The following is a 22,903-nucleotide window of genomic DNA, read 5'->3' as shown; positions in this document are numbered from 1 at the left end:
TAACACGCGTACGAAAAACTTTTTCGTCCTAGTGTTATAATGTATTATTGTGCATGCCATTTAATAAATTAAAGATGGTCATCGAATTGATAATAAATTTTGGTAAAAACTTTTTCAAAGTAAAAAAACGCCAAGTATGAAAAAGTGGTGTTCCAGTAACGAATTGGCATTTTGGTTTCTAATTCGATAAAAATTGAAATCACAATTTTTCAATATAATTCAACAATTATAATGGAATAAAACATCGTTGCAAATTTGCATACACGAATAGTAATCACTAGTAGTTATTTATGTTACTAATATTTTTAAAATTAATATTAGAATGACTATTTATCAACGGGATAATGAATCAAATAAAAAAAATATACAAAACAAAAGTACAGCATCCGATGGATTTTTTATTTACTTGAGTGTAACATCCAAAACATTGTTTCTTACAGACCATTTTCGATGTTTTGTCGATGATACATTGTATGGTGCGCTGTACCAATGCCATCGCCAAATGAAAGCGTGCGATCATTATTGTTCCACGCGCGAAACCGTGAGCATCGATAGTTGTTTCTATTTCGTTCTACTTTTTTATTTTTAGTTTTTTTTCGTGTTGCTTCCCGTATTCAACAATAATTTTCTTATTTCCTATCATATTTTTTTGGTGTTTCGAATTCATGATTGTCCGGTGCTCATGTTTTTAAACTCTTTTTAATCCATGGTGTTCATCAAAAGTTTCTGTTTTTATACGCGCGTAGTGTATTTTTAATTCGTAATGCCACGAGAGGCTCTTGTGCCTGTGGAAGAAGCCGTGCAAAGTTTAAAGAAGTTTATTTCTTACTTTAATACATCGGAACTGCCGAAGTATTCGGACAAAGTATGGGAAGAAATTAGTAAAGATCTTAATAACAGGTGGAAATCACATAACGTTTATAACAACGTAGTTCAGGATCGCCGGAATATCCTCTCTCTTGCACGAAAGGAAAAAGGTATTAATATTCCATTGCCCAAAGATGAAACGGACACAAAATCTGCCACGAGTGCAAGCGAATCTACAACGTCCGGATGCGACGACGAGTCGTACGTCGATCAGAGAAATGCACCGGAAAAAGGTCAACAATTATTCACAGTGCAGCTCTCAAATGAAGAATGGGATGCAATAAGTCCTCCAAAGAGTACGTATTGAACATTTTTCCTTTCAGTTAAGGGAATATGATATTATGATAATACTAAATTTTACAAAATTTTTTAATGTTTTGAAGATGTTTTATTTTTTGAGATCTGACAATTGTAACTTTTCTAAAAATAAAATTTATTTATAAATGTCAACTGGAAAGCGCAAGAACTTTTCAAATAGGCATGATAAATGTTATTGAACCAAAATTTCACTTATATATGGCAGATGATATTTGACTAAATGATTAAACCATGTTTCATTACGTGAAATATTTTTAATAATTTTCTTTATATACCAATTTATAGGAAATTCCGTATTTTAGGCGCCTTTTTGTTGAAATTTAACTTAGTGTATAATAAAAATTGTGAAGTATAATGAACTCGTAACAAAATAAATTTCACAGACAGCGCGTTTTCATTTTAGGGTTTTCAAATTTTGAATCTTGAATTTCTAGGCAATAGCGCTAATATTTTAGAAATTTTCACCCAGAATAAAATCTGGAAGAGAAAAAAAAATACTTGAATATGTATCAATGAGATTGCAATGTCAGATTGAAATTAAATCATAATACAAAAATATTGTCATTACAATAATTCAATATTGATTAATCATTTCAGTTCTCCCTTTTGGAAGTCAAAAACCTACGCTGCAGAAAGGAGTCTGGAATAATGTCATACCGATTGCTATTTCACGTCAAACGAAAATCCCATGTGCATACGTTTTTAAACGTTCCAAGGTTTCAAAAGCTACAAGCTGTATGACTAATTTTGTCACAATTTGGGGTCGATGTAAATCAAAATCTTGTAGAAATAAGATCAAAGCTTACATCAAAGAGAAACCAGCCGATGACGACAGTGTTAAGCTCGAATTTTTAACCCGAGATACGCGGAATGATGCTACCCATGAAGTTGTGAAGCGTCCACTGAATGGGAAATATAGAGAAGATGTTCAAAAAAATTTGATACATGAGGGTTCATCAAATTTTCGCAAACGCAAGGCGCGCGAAGAGATGGTTCTTGGAGATAACGAGCCGCCGTACCTTCCAAATATAACAGTGCTGCGTCAAGCAAAAAAGCAGGGTGTTGACAAAAATTTGGGACTTGACTCACTGAAAAAAAAAGATCTCAATGCTTCGATTGAAGCCATATCAGAGCAGCCAGAATTCATGGGAAAAATTGAACTCATCGGATCATTTCCTTTTATAGTCGTTTATCGCACTCCATCTCAGCTTCACGCATATAAGGAATACTGTAAAAAAACCACAAACAGCACAGTGATGATTGATGCAACCGGCAGCTTAGTCAAAAGAATTGATCGGAACAATAAATCAAGATGCGGCCCAATTTTTTTGTACAGCATGGTAATTAATTTCGACAAGTTGACAATACCAGTTCACCAGATGCTGTCGGAAAGGCATGATGGACATTCGATAATGACGTGGATTCATCTTTTCATACGAACGGGTGCCCCAAAACCAAAAATAGCGATATGCGATTATTCAAAAGCTCTTCTCTATGGAATGTGCAGGGAATTTAACGAGACATCACTGAAAAATTATATTCAGAAATGTTTTGAAAAATTAATAGCAAACGAACCAATCAATTTCCCTACTTACCTACGTGTTGATGTTGCACATATACTACATGCTGTTTCGAACTGGAAATGCTGGAGAGCCATTGCACACATTGAAGTTAAACAATTTTTCCTCAGATGTGTTGCACTCATGATACAAGCATCAGACGTGGAATATTTCAAGAAATTGTTGACTTACACATTTGCAGTTGCAGGTCAAAAATACTTGGATTCCACTGTAAAAATTTCAAGCAAGCACAACAAGACTGATGAAGAAGTTTCATCCACAAATAGTGTCCTAGAAATCAGAAACAATCTTGAAACTTTAATGTCAAAAACAGGTATCGCCATGAGAAAGTTTGGACCCGACACTACCACAGACAGTAAACATCTTCGGCCGGTTGACGATCTCTGCGATTATGTCAGAAATGAGTCCGATGGTAGTAAAGTAAAATCCATTGTAGAATGGGTTGACAAAATATTGACAACAGCTACTTCAACTGTAACGGATGGGCATGAAATGAATGCATTTTATGTACCTGCTTTCATTCCCTTAATGAAGAAACTTGCTGTAGAATTTCCAGTTTGGACAAACTGCACAACCCCTAAAATGGATGACAATGCTTCGTCTGCACCAATTGAAAGTTATTTCAATGATCTTAAATCAAATGTTTTGAAAAAAGGGCTACGACGCGCTGATAACTTTCTGGTCACTCACTTAAGAGACATAGAAGGTGGAAGTCTGCTTTTTGTCGCCAACACTGCAAGACACAAAAATGAAGAAACATTTGAGACAACAGTATCTGAAAAAATAGTATGTGAGGAATCAGCATTGGAGCAAGATGGTCTACACAATGTGTCCAGTTATTGTGAGGTTAGTTCGGAATCTCCAGCGACTTCTCAACATGACCCTGATTTATGGTCAGTAGAAAATTGGGGAGGGCAGGTACCAAAATCTGAATTTGCCAACGGTGTTATCTCGGAAAATGAGGACGACGAAGATCAAGAAGGAATTGTAGATGTACCCGATGTATGGGATCATTCGTATGGTCGGAATGAAAAAGTGCTTTTGACGCTTACGATAGAGCCACAAAATGGTGTTCCATGTACGAATAACGAGAAGATAAATGCGGATTCAACGAAAAAAAGTACATACTTCGGAGCATTACCAGAAATACGATATATTAACAGCCGAATTGATAAAAAACCTGCTACAAGTAAACAAAAAATGAAATCATGTTTTCTGGAAAATGGCTCAAAATTATCGCAGCCTGTTAAGATAAACAGGAAAACTTACTTCGTACAGTCAACTTGCACTTTCGACTCTGTGGCGCAAATATTACTATCAGGTGCTGTCGATCACCCAACTTACGACTCAGCAATTAAAAAATCCAGCAATACTATGCTTCAGTTTGTTTCCCAAACATTGAATACTGGAGTCATAAGAAAAACTTACACCGATCGAGCGCGCCTCCTTTTAAATTGGTATACCCCTCAACCGAATGTGAAAACCGAAAATAATGTTCTGTCATATACATTAAGCGGATATGACAGTATTTATAATTTCGTGGATAAAGCTTTGAGAACAGAACCGAGTGTGTATATAACGGAAGAGTGTTCTCGGCTGTGCAAACGACAGTACACATCGGTCCTTATGTCACCGAATCACAAAATAATTGCAAAAACCGGATTCGGCGCTCTGAAAGTGGCGCTGAACTTTTGGCCGCGTCTTACGAAATTACGATGTTTTACAAAAGACTGTAACGCATCGATGACCCGTACTAGTCGGCTGGGAATTCATTTATTCATCGATATGGACGTCCGTAACAATCCGAGTGACAAATACGGTATGCGGTGCAAGCTTTTTGATATTCCTGTATCGTTGAACTTCAAAGATGTCGAAGGAAACGATGTGCAATATCGGTAAGATATTTTCAATATTTCTGACACAGACCATACGTATAATAGAACTAATGAAATAATTTAATATCTGAATATTTTTTTTTAAATTGGTTTTAGGTTAATTGGTGCAATCAAATTTACACCAGGTCATTTCACTGCATATTCATTTCGTAATACGACAAATTGGGAGCACTACGACGACATGGAAATAAACAAAACACTCCAATCAGCCGCAATGGAAATAGAACCACATCTCGTCATCTACGTTCGGCTTCCATAAATACGATTTCTTGCGATCCGTGTAATGTTAAATTATAAACCATGTTAATAGGTTTATTAGATAAACGGTTTAAAAAACAAAACTCGCGTAACCTAGATTTTATATTATAAAATAACTAAATAAATTAAGCTTTTTCACTTGCTCTTTGCTAGTCAAAAGGGTTGCAGGGAATCATTTCTGTAATCCTCAAGAGAGATATGAGGGAGATGCAAGAATTCTCAAATGAATAAAAATATTAAAAAATTATGGTGCTGGGCAGTTATTAAAATCGTTAAATCCCCTGGACTGCTTGCTTTAAATATTTTCCATCAAAGAAGGAGGAATAAGTGAAATGTTGCGGAAGACTTCCATTACATGGCTTCAAACGCTTGAGGTTCATGGATGAGCTATAACTTTTTTGGGCCCTTATACAAATATTGCTCTTTCTTTTGATTTTAGGATGTTTGTATCTGATGTGAGTATATATATATATAAATATATGTGTAACAGAGTTTTATTTATTTGATTATTTATTTTTTTATTTAAATCTTCAATTTAAAGTTTGGCTTAATTTTCTTTTTTCTCTCGCAAAATTAAGATGTTTGAATTATTATTTTGATTCTTTGCATCGGGTTCGGTAATACATTATTAAATTACTCCTCATTCCTGATTGTCCAGAAGAAATAACGGGGTAAAACATTCGACGAGTTGAAAAAGTTTCGAATAATTTGAAAATTTGTATAAGTTCTTATTCTCTGAACAAAAACCCATTTCGAATTCAATTGCTATGCATTTTTGTTTTATACAGGTGTGCTTCTTCTGTTTCTCGTATCATCTGCTCGATCTGCTCGTGATTCGTAATGCTATCTCTCTCCAAATATTGACCCGCTAGATGATCGTCGAAAACGAAGTTTAGTAAATGTTATGTGTTGAGTGAAATTTCATTAATTGAAAGCGTTATAGCAAATAAAATGCGAGCAAAAAGTGATTGTTTTTAGAGAAACAAATGAAAAAAAGTTCAAAAGAATGCTCGTAGCAAAAAGTAAAATGAGACAAACTTTTTTATACTGAAAAGAAATTTGAATGGAACAGACATTTATAAAAATTAATGATCTGCTTTTCTACATATAATCGAGTTAAATTCATCTCATGGTTTATATTCAAATTATTATGTTTACTGATGTTAAATAGGTAATTTTATTACTCATATCTTTTACTTTAAATGATTGACAAATTAATTCAACGGAATTCGGTTCTAGTTTCATGAACGTCACCGAAATAACTCGAAATAATAATAATTTACATCAACCAATGGCAAGTTTTCTCGTTCTGGACTTCCTGTCAACATAACAGTTTAGATGCATTTTCGCGATATCTGGAATTTATTTAAAAAAGAAATTATTATTTTAGAAAATTACTACAGAAAAAAAAATTCACGCTATTAAGGTACGAAGAAAATTTGGCAATTACTTCAGAATGTAGAACAAATAAAGTCGACTGCTTTTACTGTTCAAACTTCCGAGCGGATGAGGTCAGTCTCTGCGTACTTGGTGTTGCTTCTATTCCTTTTCCATTTCTGCGTACCGTTGGTATCGTAATCTTTCCATGCTTTTTCAAACGGCCTTTTCAAATCACCCTTGATGCCTCTCAAATCTCTTTTGACTTCTTTCCATCATTGGGAGGGTCGAGATGAGCGCACAAATGAGCTTCAATGTATCGAAAGTTACTTTCTCTGATCGATTGAGAAAGAGAAATATTTCAAATATAAATAAGACGTGAATTCTTGTATTTTTAATAAATAAAAAATAACACGAATATAATTTAGATCTGATTAACTCACCCGTTTCATGATAGGATCAACGATATCCTGAGTATGATGAAAATTCTTTAAATGAATAAATACTGCAAACAAGCGGTACACCTAAATCATCAAATTGACCAGGACTTCCGTTCAATGAATCCCGTTGCGTTTTCCAGCTGTCACAAGACTTCAGCAAGAATCGTTACTTGATTTTTAACCCCTGATTGCTCGGAGCCCCTGTCAGTCAATAATATAAATTGATTAGTGTCATTTTTCACAATGAAGTTGAACGTTCTTAGAATTTATTTCGTGTTGGCTTTGTCATGACTGTTTATTTTCTAACAAAAATTGAGAAATATCATTGAATTTATGGACAGAGTATATGATGATGAATGTTCCATTCTTAAAGTTAAATTAAATAATGTTAATGCTATCCTTTGGTAATGCCACTTAAATCGCTTTCCGTACGAAAATGTAGTCAGCAAAAGTAATTTCTCAATCGCTAAAGGTTTACACGAGCCTAGTCTTTCGAGTAGCTCAATCAAGAGAATGAGATCGTTTGAAAAATTTTGGAAAACAGAAAAAAGGACGTTGATCAATGTTGAAAATATAGATTGAACTTTTTAATCAGATCTCTTAATGACCATTCAGATTATCAAGAAAAAGCGAGTGTTTACACTTTTCAATCGTTTTATTTGCCAGCAATACTCACAATAAAGTAAACTCTTGATATTTCTTGTATTTTAGTTGACTAAATATCAGGTTCGTATCACATTCTCTTCAAAAGGGTACGAGACTGATCTAGATGATTGTTAAGGCGGCTTTCTTTGAGGAACTCGATATTCGAAGAAACGGTTGTATAGATACTTCCTGAAATCGAACGAAAAGTTATGGAACTCATTCTACACCTGAACAAAATAAAAATAGCAAAGAAGAAGAGAACGTACCGGGAAACTCTCTCGGATCATTATCAATGGATATTATTTGATAATGATTCTTTTGCACTATTGAAGCCCAAGCAGCGGAACCGTTGATCAGTTTTGTATGAGGTACTAATTTTGAGGAGATTGAGATAGGGTTGTCCGCTATTTATGAAATCAGCCCAATAACCGCCCATCTTTGACTGCGTGCAAATGCCAGATGCTGTCAGACCAAACTGTAATAATTTAAAGAATTTTATATTTAAATCTTTATAAAATTTGCTGGAATGAGTCGATAAAAAAGAGAAAAACGTACAAATATAGCCAGCTTCTCCATTTCCATTTCCCTGCTCCATGGATGACTTTGAGAATTTAATTTTTTACTAACAGTTATAATGGTAAACTGCGGTGAGGCCACTTCGACACAGCCAGGGAACAACTCCAGAAAACCTTTGCGCAACAATTTTGGACATTCTTGGGCGACTCAGTGACTGCTCCTTTTGAACCGCTCACTAATTTCCTTTACTGCAAATTCGGTTGGCGACTCGTAGTCACCACTGACAGACGGAGAACGACTTTCGACATAAGCTGTTGTGGTTGCATCTAACAACCACCCACGACCTGCACTCCCTGACATAAAATCTAAATCCTTTTGGTGCTATAAGTTCCCAATTTGGATTGATACTAGCTCTGTGTTATCCAGATCTGTAAGAACATTCAAACTTTTGTATATAACAAATCAAAACCAAATAGGTGAGCTTCTTTTCAGATCCCAGTAGCATTAAACTTTTGCTATTACATTTTTGAACATAATGCAAATACCGACACAGAATAAATTTCATTAACGATCCCCTTTCACAAACAATAGTTTATGGGGTATAGTTTATGGTACGATTTATTTGTTCTTAACTCATCTATTTTACCGAAAATATGGATATGTATTACGAATTATTTTTTTCGGATAATTGAGCTCCGCTTTTCCGAAGAAGATAATAAATAGTCCCCGAAATAAAGAAAGAAAAAATGGTAGAGCACCGCGAAGCTTCAAAACATAACCTAATTTTCTAATCTGGTTTACGAAGATACATTGACGATTTTTGATTCCATCGTATATAGGAACACAATTGAATAATATTTCGTAAAATAATAGAATATGATTATCGCAATTCAAAAAGAGAAATATCGTGTAGAGAAGTTCGAATTGATTTGCAAAAGTCAAATATTTACCACGCAAAGGCTCGCGTATCGGATTTGATGAGTTTGTACGAATTGTCAGGTGTTTTCAGCGCTTTGTCGAGAATATTTAGCCTACAATACTAAGCCAAAGAACTCAGACTCATCTCTGACTAAGCTGACAAGTGTGATATGTAATTTCTCTGAAGTATTTTACTGCGATGCATTCAGTAATGGAATATCAATTTTTGAGGTTATATACAACAAGTTTAATTTTCTCTAAAAAAGTTCTGTATGAATTCCTCATCAATGCATTCATTCCTTGATGAAAACAGAGTACGGATTTCACGTTAACGATTGGATAACCAACAACATCCTCCCAAGTACTGATTGTTCCCAGAGATGCCCAGTCTGTGCAGCGAACATCAAATTTTTAAGCAAGCGTCTTGCGTCTCAATAAAATTGTGCTTTCAATACCTTAGGAAGTACTGCATAATTCTACTCTTCAGCGTCACTCCGAATAAATTCACTATCATATATCTCAACTCTAAAATTATTTTCCTACAAACAAAATGAATCGAAATAAAAACTTTAAGAAAAATTTTTCAGAGAATAAAACAATGAAAATTGATAATTGAAAAATGAACAAAGAAGTTCCAGAATAAAATATTCAACTATACCAGCTTGAATTTACGATGAAGCGTCCTTGTAGAAGGATGGAGGCTGAACTTCGGATTGTGCATCTTCGTAATTCAATGGCTGGCAGTTACAGCAGTCATAAAAACCATAGCACCAGCTTCCAACCTACGTTCTCCAGCTTCTTGATCGGATGTACCAGCCGCTGTTAAAACCAGCCCCGAACGAACCTCGCCCGGTTGTTGCTATAGCTCTTGAAACAGTGCAAAATCCAGCTGAAATTTCGCCAATGATGAATCACCAATCACAAGAATATTTATGTAACTGTGGAAAAAAAATGCATATAAGAATAGTTTAGATTTCAATTGTTCAAAATTAGTGTTTTTTCAAAATTTCACGATGAATTATTGAAATTTTCTCAAAAAAAGACGATAATGAGCAAACTGCAGGAGTTTGGAGAAAACAGCCGGCAAGCTGGTAACAACTGGAAAAACTTACGACTATAGCCAGCTTCTCAGTTTTCATTTTCCTGCTCCACAGGTGACTTTGATCATTTAATTTTTGATCAACAGTTATAATGGTAAACTGCGGTGAGGCCACTTCGACACAGCCAGGGAACAACTCCAGAAGACCTTTGCGCAATAATTTTGGACATTCTTGAGCCACGCAGTGACTGCTCCTTTTGAACCGCTCACTAATCTCCTCTACTCCAGATTCAATTGATCATTGTCAATCGCCAATGAGTTGTCGATTACCCTATTTAGAAAAAAATTCTTTCTTCAATGATAAGTCCAAAATATAAATGTATTCCAATAACTTTTTGTCTTTACAAAATTAAAAAAAAAAAAAAAAAAAGTAGCCCAGCAAAAAGAAATGAGAATTTTTCTGACTCGAATTCAAATTTTTCAGTTTCTTCTTCAAGTACGACGAAAGAGATTAGTAAATGATTGAAACACATATTGCGATAACCAATTGGTTTGGATTGTTGAATTGTCAAATATTTGTAGTGTTTTTTATTTTTTTTTATTTAAATGAGAAAATGGCTCATAAAAAATCTCACCGGTTTCACTCGTTCATCATAATGGCAATAAATCAATTAAATTGTCCCGAGGCTGCGTGAGCAATTCGGAAAAAAATTCTGTCAACTTGCCATACAATTCGGTTCGACGGACATGAAGTTTTCTTGCGTTTTTTCCTCCTGTTCCCGGAATGTGACGGATGCCAGTAGTTGAAACTGTGTTGGAAAAAAAACACAATTTTGATCAACTCTAAATGTTATAAATAACGAAATTAGTGGATACGAAAATTTGCATTTTTCATAAAATCGCTTATTCAATGAATAAAAAAAACCTCTTTGGTTTGCTCCTCGTTATCGTTATCAATGATATCGGAAACTTCATTTTGAAGATACTAGAGAGCCTCGATGCTGTCCGTCATGGCGAGTTTTTCGAACTTATATTTTCGTATGATTAATTTGCATTTTCGTAATATTTGTTTGCGGGATGGTCGGCAGAGCGGAGTTGCCAAAAGTAGTCGAACGTAATTTCGGTAAGCAAGAACGACCTGGATTCCCACCGAACAAATAGTGAACTTTTTTCACGTAATTGTAGACCAGCTGATGAGCGAAACGCGGGCAAGGCTCGTAATCCTGCATTTTGCTCCAGTATTTTTCGCCTACGTTTTCGTTCCTGTAAATGCACGACCATCAATTTTCTCGGATGTTTTTTCAAATTTTCTCAAAGAAACACGACAATGAGCAAATTGCAGGAGTTTGGAGATAACAGCTGGTAAAGCTGTTCCAAAGAGGAAATATAATAAAAAACTTACCTTATAACTGATTTTAATGAATCCTCAGCATGTTGGCTGGTGAAAAGGGATAAAACTTTTAATATTTTGTAGCGATCAATCAGTCCGGCAGTTAATTTTATCTGATCGATAGCCTACTTGGAAAACGTTAAAATATATTAGTATAAAATGTAGGTTTGTTGATTGATCCGTTTATCATTGTCGACTGCTGTAAACAGCTGATCCCACTCCCACATGCTCACATGCATGTTATTACAGCATGTGCTTGCGCAAGTGCACTGCGCATACCCGCTGCGCACGTCGGAAGTGTCCCAGTTCTAGGGACCCTAGGTGAAATCACCTAATTATAAATAATTTAATATCAATTAAAATATCAACTCTCGAACGATTTTCTTTCACTCTCAATCTCTCTCAAACGATTCTCAAACGATTAAAAAAAAATGAAACGTCTAAGTCCATTTTTCCAGGAGATAAAAAAAATGGGGGCCAGCTTCACGCCAAAAAATAAAATCGTTTTTACGAAAAAAATAATCACTCTCAAACAATTTTCCTTTTCTCTCATACTCTCTCTAACGACTCTCAAACGATTTGCATTAACGAAAGTTTAAAATAATTAAATGGGGGGGCCAAGTTAACGGAGGTTATTATATACAGACATGTCAAATTTCTAAATGTGTTAGTAACTTTTGCATAATCTTGAGCCTGTGCAAAGTTTTTTCTCAGCAATTACGCTACTGATCGTGTTGGTTTCAGGCTCATTCGAAAGAGATTTTGAAATTTAGTCTCCAAACTAATTTTTGCTTAACAAAACATCTCTTGAGCTCCGCAATGCCAGAAAATGACATGCCAGTTTTACCCCCACCACCGCGAATCGTTTTATTCAGAGAAAAGATAGTTCGGCGAGAGCCTCAGGCCAGCAGACGACAGGGCTGTCAATGTACTTGTCCCGAGACTCTACCGAGTCTCTTGATATATTCATAAACTTTATTCCGCTGGAACGGTACAGCGAGTATCCTGACCAATCACAACTCATTATTTCTGTAGCCGGGATCCCGGGACTCGAGCTTCCATAGAAATGGGTTATAGCTGACATCAAGAGGCCTTTGATGGTGTTCTATACAGACACGGCAAATCCATAAATGTGTTAGTAACTTTTGCATAATCTTGAGCCTGTGCAAAGTTTTTTCTCAGCAATTACGCTATTGATCGTGTTGGTTTCGGGCTCATTCGAAAGGGATTTTGAAAATTAGTCTCCAAACCAATTTTTGCTTTATAAAACATCTCCTGAGCTCTGCAATTTTAGAAAACGACATGCCAGTTTTACTCCCACCACCGCGAATCGTTTTATTACAGAGAAAATATAGTCTCGGCGAGCCTCGGGCCAGCAGACGACAGAGCTGTCAATGTACTTGTCCCGAGACTCTACCGAGTCTCTTGATTTAGAACTTTTATCATTTGACTCGTATGGAGAATAGAGACTTGAAAAATGATTTCAACCGTTCAACGACCCTGCAGACAGCGAAGCGCTGCATTGCATTAGATGATGGGCGGTAGCAGCACCGCGATTAGGCTCAGCGCTGCAGCGTTCGACGCCACAGAGCGTACACACCGTGCCGGCACTGTGCAGTCTCGGCAACATCTATGCTTGCATCATGTGACGCTTTTGTGTGCTGTTGCCGTGCCGCTTCTGAAGTGTATGCGAATGCAGCACGTAACGGCACGGTATAAGCACGCCGTGCCGTTACGTCGTGGCGTTAGAAATCAGTCATGTTCGGACAGACATAACGCGTATGTAACGGCACGCGTACCATGCCGCGTAGTCACCGTGCCGTCACGGTGCTGGAAACTGTCTATCTGAGATTGTCCATCGATCAATAAAAAAAAATTTGCACAATAAATATGTTCAAGCTTCTGTTATAACCTCGCAGTTTATACTGCAATGAGGGCAATTTTTCCTTTTTATTTCGTCTGGCGATCAAATTCTATTCTGTATAAGAACTTACCTATTCTTTTATTGAGAATATTGAACTGATAATAAATCGCATTTGAATAAATTTTCAACCGGATTCTGCCGTACAATTTCGTTTTTCTATGATTGATTTTTATTTGAATAAATAGTGATGGGCCGGACAAGTACTTTTAACACATATTTAAACATAATTTGTACCGATCTAAAATCGACGTCGAGGGAATCCTGAAAGTCTGAGAAGAATCGATTTTCTTCCAAGTCTCTGCCAACATAGTGTAACAAATTACTATACCTTTGATGTGATTTTTTTTGGATTTAAACGCTTCTTATAGAGCAATTTCATAATGTTAAAACTCGGAATTACTAATAAAACACTTGTCCTCCGATTGATATCATAAATTTAAGTGCTGCACGTAACTCAAATGGTAACTTTTTTGATTCATAAGAACTTTTCCAAGTTCCTGATGGTACCCGTAGGAATGAATATTCTGAATTATCATTAAATATTTGGCCTCGAATTGATACCATAAGTTTTAATGCTGGACGTAACTTAGATGGAAATTTTTTTCAATTGATTTTTTAAAAATATTTTATTTTGATTTTTCGTTTTTTTATTTCTTACGTTTCATTTGATTTTTTTGACACTTAAAAAAATAATTACTGATTTGTATTTTTGTTAATGTAATGTTTTTTCAGGATTTGTGAATTTTTTTTTAATGGTTCTTTTGAAATTCTGTACAGTTAGTTTGATAATTTTTTTTATGGAATTTTTTTTTCACATTTTTCATGATATGATCAGGAAACAAGGGACCATCAATTTACTTGTCCTAACCTTTTTTTCCCTAGGGTTCAATGTTTAAATGTTTGGGAAACAAACTGAAGCATAGTATTGCTGGATTTTTTAATTGCTGAGTCGTAAGTTGGGTGATCGACAGCACCTGATAGTAATATTTGCGCCACAGAGTCGAAAGTGCAAGTTGACTGTACGAAGTAAGTTTTCCTGTTTATCTTAACAGGCTGCGATAATTTTGAGCCATTTTCCAGAAAACATGATTTCATTTTTTGTTTACTTGTAGCAGGTTTTTTATCAATTCGGCTGTTAATATATCGTATTTCTGGTAATGCTCCAAAGTATGTACTTTTTTTAGTTGAATCCGCATTTATCTTCTCGTTATTCGTACATGGAACATCATTTTGTGGCTCTATCGCAAGCGTCAAAAGTACTTTTTCATTCCGACCATACGAATGATCCCATACATCGGGTACATCTACAATTCCTTCTTGATCTTCGTCATCATTTTTCGAGATAACACCGTTGGCAAATTCAGATTTTTCCTCACAATAACTGGACACATTGTGTAGACCATCTTGCATCCAATGCTGATTCCTCACATACTATTTTTTCAGATACTGTTGTCTCAAATGTTTCTTCATTTTTGTGTCTTGCAGTGTTGGCGACAAAAAGCAGACTTCCACCTTATGTCTCTTAAGTGAGTAACCAGGAAGTTATCAGCGCGTCGTAGCCCTTTTTTCAAAACATTTGATTTAAGATTATTGAAATAACTTTCAATTGGTGCAGACGAAGCATTGTCATCCATTTTAGGGGTTGTGCAGTTTGTCCAAACTGGAAATTCTACAGCAAGTTTCTTCATTAAGGGAATGAAAGCAGGTACATAAAACGCATTCATTTCATGTCCATTTGTTACAGTTGAAGTAGCTGTTGTCAATATTTTGTCAACCCATTCTACAATGGATTTTACTTTACTACCATCGGACTCATTTCTGACATAATCGTAGAGATCGTCAACCGGCCGGAGATGTTCACTGTCTGTGGTAGTGTCGGATCCAAACTTTCTCATGGCGATACCTGTTTTTGACATTAAAGTTTCAAGATTGTTTCTGATTTCTAGGACACTATTTGTGGATGAAACTTCTTCATCAGTCTTGTTTTGCTTGCTTGAAATTTTTACAGTAGAATCCAAATATTTTTGACCTGCAACTGCAAATGTGTAAGTCAACAATTTCTTGAAATATTCCACGTCTGATACTTGTATCATGAATGCAACACATCTGAGGAAAAATTGTTTAACTCCAATGTGTGCAATGGCTCTCCAGCATTTCCAGTTCGAAACAGCATGTAGTATATGTGCAACATCAACACGTAGGTAAGTAGGGAAATTGATTGGTTCGTTCGCTATTAATTTTTCAAAACATTTCTGAATATAATTTTTCAGTGACGTCTCGTTAAATTCCCTGCACATTCCATAGAGAAGAGCTTTTGAATAATCGCATATCGCTATTTTTGGTTTTGGAGCACCCGTTCGTATGAAAAGATAAATCCACGTCATTATCGAATGTCCATCATGCCTTTCCGACAGCATCTGATGAACTGGTATTGTCAACTTGTCGAAATTAATTACCATGCTGTACAAAAAAATTGGGCCGCATCTTGATTTATTGTTCCGATCAATTCTTTTGACTAAGCTGCCGGTTGCATCAATCGTTAATGTGCTGTTTGTGGTTTTTTTGCAGTATTCCTTATATGCGTGAAGCTGAGATGGAGTGCGATAAACGACGACAAAAGGAAATGATCCAATGAGTTCAATTTTTCCCATGAATTCTGGCTGCTCTGATATGGCTTCAATCGAAGAATTGAGATCTTTTTTTTTTCAGTGAGTCAAGTCCCAAATTTTTGTCAACACCCTGCTTTTTTGCTTGACGCAGCACTGTTACATTTGGAAGGTACGGCGGCTCGTTATCTCCAAGAACCATCTCTTCGCGTGCCTTGCGTTTGCAAAAATTTGATGAACCCTCATGTATCAAATTTTTTTGAACATCTTCTCTATATTTCCCATTCAGTGGATGCTTCACAACCTCATGGGTAGCATCATTCCGCGTATCTCGCGTTAAAAATTCGAGCTTAACACTGTCGTCATCGGCTGGTTTCTCTTTGATGTAAGCTTTGATCTTATTTCTACACGATTTTGATTTACATCGACCCCAAATTGTGACAAAATTAGTCATACAGCTTGTAGCTTTTGAAACCTTGGAACGTTTAAAAACGTATGCACATGGGATTTTCGTTTGATGTGAAATAGCAATCGGTATGACATTATTCCAGACTCCTTTCTGCAGCGTAGGTTCTTGACTTCCAAAAGGGAGAACTGAAATGGTTAATCAATATTGAATAATTGTAATGACAATATTTTTGTGTTCTGACTTAATTTCAATCTGACATTGCAATCTCATTGATACATATTCAAGTAACTGTTTTTTTCTCTTCCAGATTTTATTTTGGGTGAAAATTTCTAAAATATTAGCGCTATTGGCTAGAAATTCAAGATTAAAAATTTGAAAACCCTAAAATGAAAACGCGCTGTCTGCGAAACTTATTTTGTTACGAGTTCATTATACTTCACAATTTTTATTATATACTAAGTTAAATTTCAACAAAAAGGCGCCTAAAATACGGAATTTCCTATAAATTGGTATATAAAGAAAATTATTAAAAATATTTCACGTAATGAAACATGGTTTAATCATTTAGTCAAATATCATCTGCCATATATAAGTGAAATTTTGGTTCAATAACATTTATCATGCCTATTTGAAAAGTTCTTGCGCTTTCCAGTTGACATTTATAAATAAATTTTATTTTTAGAAAAGTCACAATTGTCAGATCTCAAAAAATAAAACATCTTCAAAACATTAAAAAATTTTGTAAAATTTAGTATTATCATAATATCATATTCCCTTAACTGAAAGGAAAAATGTTCAATACGTACTCTTTGGAGGACTTATTGCATCCCATTCTTCATTTGAGAGCTGCACTGTGAATAATTGTTGACCTTTTTCCGGTGCATTTCTCTGATCGACGTACGACTCGTCGTCGCATCCGGACGTTGTAGATTCGCTTGCACTCGTAACAGATTTCGTGTCCGTTTCATCTTTGGGCAATGGAATATTAAAACCTTTTTCCTTTCGTGCAAGAGAGAGGATATTCCGGCGATCCTGAACTACGTTGTTATAAACGTTATGTGATTTCCACCTGTCATTAAGATCTTTACTAATTTTTTCCCATACTTTGTCCGAATACTTCGGCAGTTCCGATGTAGTAAAGTAAGAAATAAACTTCTTTAAACTTTGCACGGCTTCTTCCACAGGCACAAGGGCCTCTTACGAATTAAAAATACACTACGCGCGTATAAAAACAGAAACTTTTGATGAACACCATGGATTAAAAAGAGTTTAAAAACGTGAGCACCGGACAATCATGAATTCGAAACACAAAAAAAATATGAAAGGAAATAAGAAAATTATTGTTGAATACGGGAAGCAACACGAAAAAAAATTAAAAATAAAAAGTAGAACGAAATAGAAACAACTATGGATGCTCACGGTTTCGCGCGTGGAACAATAATGATTGCGCGCTTTCATTTGGCGATGGCATTGATACAACGCACCATACAATGTATCATCGACAAAACATCGAAAATGGTCTGGAAGAAACAATGTTTTGGATGTTACACTCAAGTAAATAAAAAATCCATCGGATGCTGTACTTTTGTTTTGTATATTTTTTTTATTTGATTCATTATCCCGTTAATAAATAGTCATTCTAATATTAATTTAAAAAATAGTAGTAACATAAATAACTACTAGTGATTACTATTCGTGTATGCAAATTTGCAACGATGTTTTATTCCATTATAATTGTTGAATTCTATTGAAAAATTGTGATTCCAATTTTTATCGAATTAGAAACCAAAATGCCAATTTGTTACTGGAATACCACTTTTTCATACTTGGCGTTTTTTTACTTTGAAAAAGTTTTTACCAAAATTTATTATCAATTCGATGACCATCTTTAATTTATTAAATGGCATGCACAATAGTACATTATAACACTAGGACGAAAAAGTTTTTCGTACGCGTGTTATACGAAATTTTATATTACGAGGTGCGGAAATGGGGGTTTTGTGTAGGCGAAGCGTACGCAAAAGTGTCCATTTACATACCGCGTGATATAAAATATTTATATAACTATTCTTCAAACTTTATTGATTGATAAAACATTGAGTTGGGTATCAAGAGACTCGGTAGAGTCTCGGGACAAGTACATTGACAGCCCTGTCGTCTGCTGGCCTGAGGCTCTCGCCGAGTATACTTTCTCTGAACAAAACGATTCGCCGTGGTGGGGGTAAAATTGGCAAGTGATTTTTTTGAATTACCGAAGTTATGAGTCATCTGAGGTTTTGAAAATTGAACTGAAGATTAATTAATAAATTCTCTTTCGATTCCACCCAAAATCAGCATGATCAGTGGCGTAATTGCTGAGAAAAAACTTTGTACGGGCTTAAGATTATGCAAAAGTTCCCAACACATTCAAGAATTCATGCGTCTGTTCAAGAGACTCGGTAGAGTCTCGGGACAAGTACATTGACAGCCCTGTCGTCTGCTGGCCTGAGGCTCTCGCCGAGACTATCTTTTCTCTGAATAAAACGAAATTGAAAAAAATTCCACCTTATTTGCTGATAATTTCATGAAAAGGATTATCCCATAAAAAATGTTCGTATGAGAATGGAATCTATAAAAATGTACTAAGCAAATAATTCATAGAATTTTATACTAAAATCCTATAACCGTCATAACATAAATGAGGAACTTTTGAGAAAAAAGGCGTGATATCAAACCATAAACTTCCCCTAAGGAAAAAAAGGTTGGGACAAGTACATTGATGGTCCCTTGTTTTTGGATGACATAGAAAAAAGATTCAGAACCAGGAAAAAAATTCTATAGAAATAATAAACGCAAATTGGAAAGTTCAAAAAAATTCAACAAAAATAAAAAACAATAGAAAAAAATTCTGTAAAGAAAAATAAAATAAATACATGCAGTATAAAAATGTATGATATCAATTGGAGGCCAAGTTTTTATTGATAATTTGGAATATTTATCGAAAAAATTGGAAACTGTAATGAAATTCATGATAATTATTTTCACGAAAAAAGTTAATGAAAAAAAAGTCATAACGGAAGTTACGTTCAGTACTAAAATGTATTATATCACTTCGAGGTCAAGTATTCATCAGTTATTCGAAATATAATCTCCGGCGACAAATGAGCGTTGAGAATCCTTGTCGGACTCACAACGTTTTATCAAAATTACTAAAAAATTAATGGAAATAAAATCATTAAAAATTCACATGAAAGTCATTCGTTACTTCAACAAGGTACACACTTTAAAGAATCGATTCCCCTCCGACTTTCAGGATCCCCTGGTATTATTCACAACATTCAACTTCGATTGGATCGGTACAAATGATGTTCAAATACGTCTTAAGGAAGTTGAGGCATTAGAATGAAAATGATGTCACCGCTTTTAAACCGATTGCATCTTATAAAGTGAAGTGTAAAAAAAAATCAGTTAAATTTTCAGACAGTTTAGGAGCGTCGTTGCTGAGAAAAATCAATAACAATTTGGGCCAAATAACATGTAATCTTATGGAAGTCAAGACACATTCAGTGATATCTTCGTTAAAAATGATGCTAAAAATATGAAATTTTTTGGGCAACATGAGCAAGGCTTGCTGAATAATGTCAATTTTTTTTCAGATTTATTAGATTTCCTGAGATTATATTAATAATAATCTGTTTTCCGTGCAGTTTTTTGAGGCTAGGATCGTCACTGTGTTACGTCCTAGCATTACGCTAAACGCCCATCACTTTTTCTTTTCAACTCAAACGCTATCACAAGTATATTTCTAACCTTTATCATCATTTGTCGATACATAGTTCGTATCTAACAAGGAAAGGTACTTTAGTGTCCGCCTCCGATTTTGATAATTTTTTTCTATGTTATAGTCCATCCAAAAATAAGAGACACGTATTTTTTTTTATCGGCCGAAAGTTATTTTTAAGGGGTGAAATCAACCCTCAAAGTTCGGCATGTTTTGCGTCTGGTAGAGTGTTTCATATAGAAGCACTCAACCGATCGAAACGAAACCAATTGCAAAATGTTTGGCATGTCAAATAACCCATATGACATGTCCATCTTCTTATGCACCCTTACGGCAAAGGGATGAACCACCCCCGAATGTTCAGAATTTTTTCGTATAACAAAAACTTACAATCCAAATTTAATAAAACAAACGCCATTTTGCAGAGCAAAAATAAAAAAAAACCGACGTGGTTTCGGGTTTTCCTTAGATCAAAAAAATTAAGGGGGTAAAACACCCTTAAAATATCAAATTTTGTTTTGAGCACTGGCCCCTTCCAGTTTTAGTATTCTTTTCATAGAATGTAGCTTATCAAAAAATAAGAAACACGTATTTTTTTTTATCGGCCGAAAGTTATTTTTAAGGGGTGAAATCAACCCCCAAAGTTGGGCATGTTTTGCATCTGGTAGAGTGTTTCATATGGAAGCACCCAACCGATCGAAATAAAACCCATTGCAAAATGTTCTGCATGTCAAATAACCTATATGACATGTCCAACTTCTTATGCACCCTTACTGCAAAGGGGTGAACCACCCCCGAATATTCAGAATTTTTTCGTGTAATAAAAACTTACAATCCAATTTTAATAAAACAAACGCCATTTTGCAGAGCAAAAAAAAATAAAATCGACGTGTTTTCGGGTTTTCCTCAGATCAAAAAAATTAAGGGGGTAAAACACCCTTAAAATATCAAATTTTGTTTTGAGCACTGGCCTCTTCCAGTTTTAGTATTCTTTTCATAGAATGTAGCTTATCAAAAAATAAGAAACACGTATTTTTTTTATCGGCCGAAAGTTATTTTTAAGGGGTGAAATCAATCCCCAAAGTTGGGCATGTTTTGCATCTGGTGGAGTGTTTCATATGGAAGCACCCAACCGATCGAAACAAAACCCATTGCAAAATGTTCTGCATGTCAAATAACCTATATGACATGTCCAACTTCTTATGCACCCTTACTGCAAAGGGGTAAACCACTTCCGAATATTCAGAATTTTTTCGTATAATAAAAACTTACAATCCGATTTTAATAAAAGAAATGCCATTTTGCAGAACAAAAAAAATGGACGTGTTTTTTGGTTTTCCTCGGATCAAAAAAATTAAGGGGGTAATCTTGAATTTCACTTTGCGAATCGAAATGTTTACAATCCAATTCATATGGTTCCTTTATCATTGCGTATCGACCTAAAAAGTAAAAAAGGCACGCCAAGTATTAAAAGGTCGTGACCGTCGTTTTAAATGATTTTCTATATTCGCATTGTCAATAAATAAATTTAAAAAAATGTTCAACTGTGAAAAAATATGAGATCTATTGTAACATATACAGTGAATGAATTACGTTTCCTGTAAGAATTCAGAACTTTGGAAATAAAAAAAATAATGAGATGATTTTCTAACGTAGCCAAGTACAGTGAATGAATTAAGGTTATTGTGGAATTCATTCGTGTACACTTTTAGCCCTAATCCCTCACTTATTCAGAAAAATTTTCCAGCAAACGTCACAGAGCAACAAAGGTTTCTCGAATGATTCTGCAATTATTAAGAGATTATCATCTGTTTTTATGCTAGCTCGGATTATAAACTTAAAACAGTTTACGCGTACAAGTGCATGCATTGTATCTATACGATGAACTGCACAAATTCATTTTCAACATTACACACAAGCTTGGCGTGCATGGTTTTCAATCGGAAGCTCGGGAAGATACAATTGTTCAAATTTACTATGAAAACAAAAATTAATTAGAATTGTATGAACGAGTGTGAAAAAAACCGATCCCCCAATAAAATAAGAGGGGCCCTGTTATATAATGATTTGGTAAACAATACAGATGGGTGAAATTTGTGGATAAAATTGAACAATTAAACGAACGGATAAAGAAATGAAATCAATCAATCCCTTTATATGCCTTTATCTTGTACGGATAGATACGGCCATTCTTTCATGCCCATACGCATTTTAATTTATCCACGCGTCACTTTCACTCGTTTGTCCGTACACTCTTTTTTTACCAAATGGGCAGATGATTGGATGAATTACACAAGTATTGAAATGGATGAACAAAGAAGTAAGCTGTGTAAACATTGATTTGAGAAAAGAAAACGCGTTGAATACGAAACATTTGGAGTAATGAATTTATCAGTCAAACTAGTCAAGAATAGATATTTTTCTTTGTGTACACAGCGCGGGATTTCACGTCGAACTACTCAATAAAATAGTTGGATGGAAAAGGGATGGCAAATTAAAAAACAATTACATGAGAGGATCATCAAGTTTTCTTCAAATATATGGACGGATGAGGCATTCCTTCGCCGAGCTTCCGATTGAAAACCATGCACGCCAAGCTTGTGTGTAATGTTGAAAATGAATTTGTGCAGTTCATCGTATAGATACAATGCATGCACTTGTACGCGTAAACTGTTTTAAGTTTATAATCCGAGCTAGCATAAAAACAGATGATAATCTCTTAATAATTGCAGAATCATTCGAGAAACCTTTGTTGCTCTGTGACGTTTGCTGGAAAATTTTTCTGAATAAGTGAGGGATTAGGGCTAAAAGTGTACACGAATGAATTCCACAATAACCTTAATTCATTCACTGTACTTGGCTACGTTAGAAAATCATCTCATTATTTTTTTTATTTCCAAAGTTCTGAATTCTTACAGGAAACGTAATTCATTCACTGTATATGTTACAATAGATCTCATA

General features: G+C 35.0%; 1 protein-coding gene, 2 long non-coding RNA genes and 1 pseudogene across 10 annotated transcripts; 2 read left to right on the top strand and 2 right to left on the bottom strand.

Annotated features, from left to right (window-relative positions):
- Positions 1-378: 378 nt before the first annotated feature.
- On the bottom strand, positions 379-8,461 carry LOC122418366 (cobalamin trafficking protein CblD-like; annotated as a pseudogene).
- On the top strand, positions 3,833-4,919 carry LOC122417813 (uncharacterized). The gene is made up of 2 exons (XM_043431616.1): positions 3,833-4,660; positions 4,757-4,919. Exons 1-2 carry the CDS (start codon positions 3,966-3,968, stop codon positions 4,917-4,919), a joined length of 858 nt encoding a protein of 285 aa, XP_043287551.1. The 5' UTR covers positions 3,833-3,965.
- Positions 8,462-9,471: 1,010 nt separating the features above from the next.
- Positions 9,472-11,465, bottom strand: LOC122417819 (uncharacterized). The gene is made up of 5 exons (XR_006262368.1): positions 11,256-11,465; positions 10,779-11,116; positions 10,489-10,662; positions 9,927-10,184; positions 9,472-9,752 (listed from the first exon to the last, which is right to left on the bottom strand). It is a non-coding gene; the product is annotated as an uncharacterized lncRNA (long non-coding RNA).
- A 2,591-nt stretch (positions 11,466-14,056) lies between these two features.
- On the top strand, positions 14,057-16,919 carry LOC122417820 (uncharacterized). Of its 8 annotated transcripts, XR_006262375.1 has the most exons (5): positions 14,358-15,036; positions 15,114-15,212; positions 15,319-15,368; positions 15,438-15,595; positions 15,736-16,919. It is a non-coding gene; the product is annotated as an uncharacterized lncRNA (long non-coding RNA). The 8 variants fall into 8 exon arrangements; XR_006262370.1 differs by adding an exon at positions 14,057-14,193 and having other exon boundaries at positions 14,653-14,693; positions 14,912-15,595; XR_006262373.1 differs by adding an exon at positions 14,057-14,193 and having other exon boundaries at positions 14,653-14,693; positions 14,783-15,595.
- The last annotated feature ends 5,984 nt before the right edge of the window (positions 16,920-22,903 follow it).

This window comes from Venturia canescens, chromosome 11, assembly GCF_019457755.1.
Source record: "Venturia canescens isolate UGA chromosome 11, ASM1945775v1, whole genome shotgun sequence".
In the NCBI taxonomy this organism is placed as follows: Eukaryota; Metazoa; Arthropoda; class Insecta; order Hymenoptera; family Ichneumonidae; genus Venturia; species Venturia canescens.
This window is presented reverse-complemented; position numbering and strand designations above follow the sequence as displayed.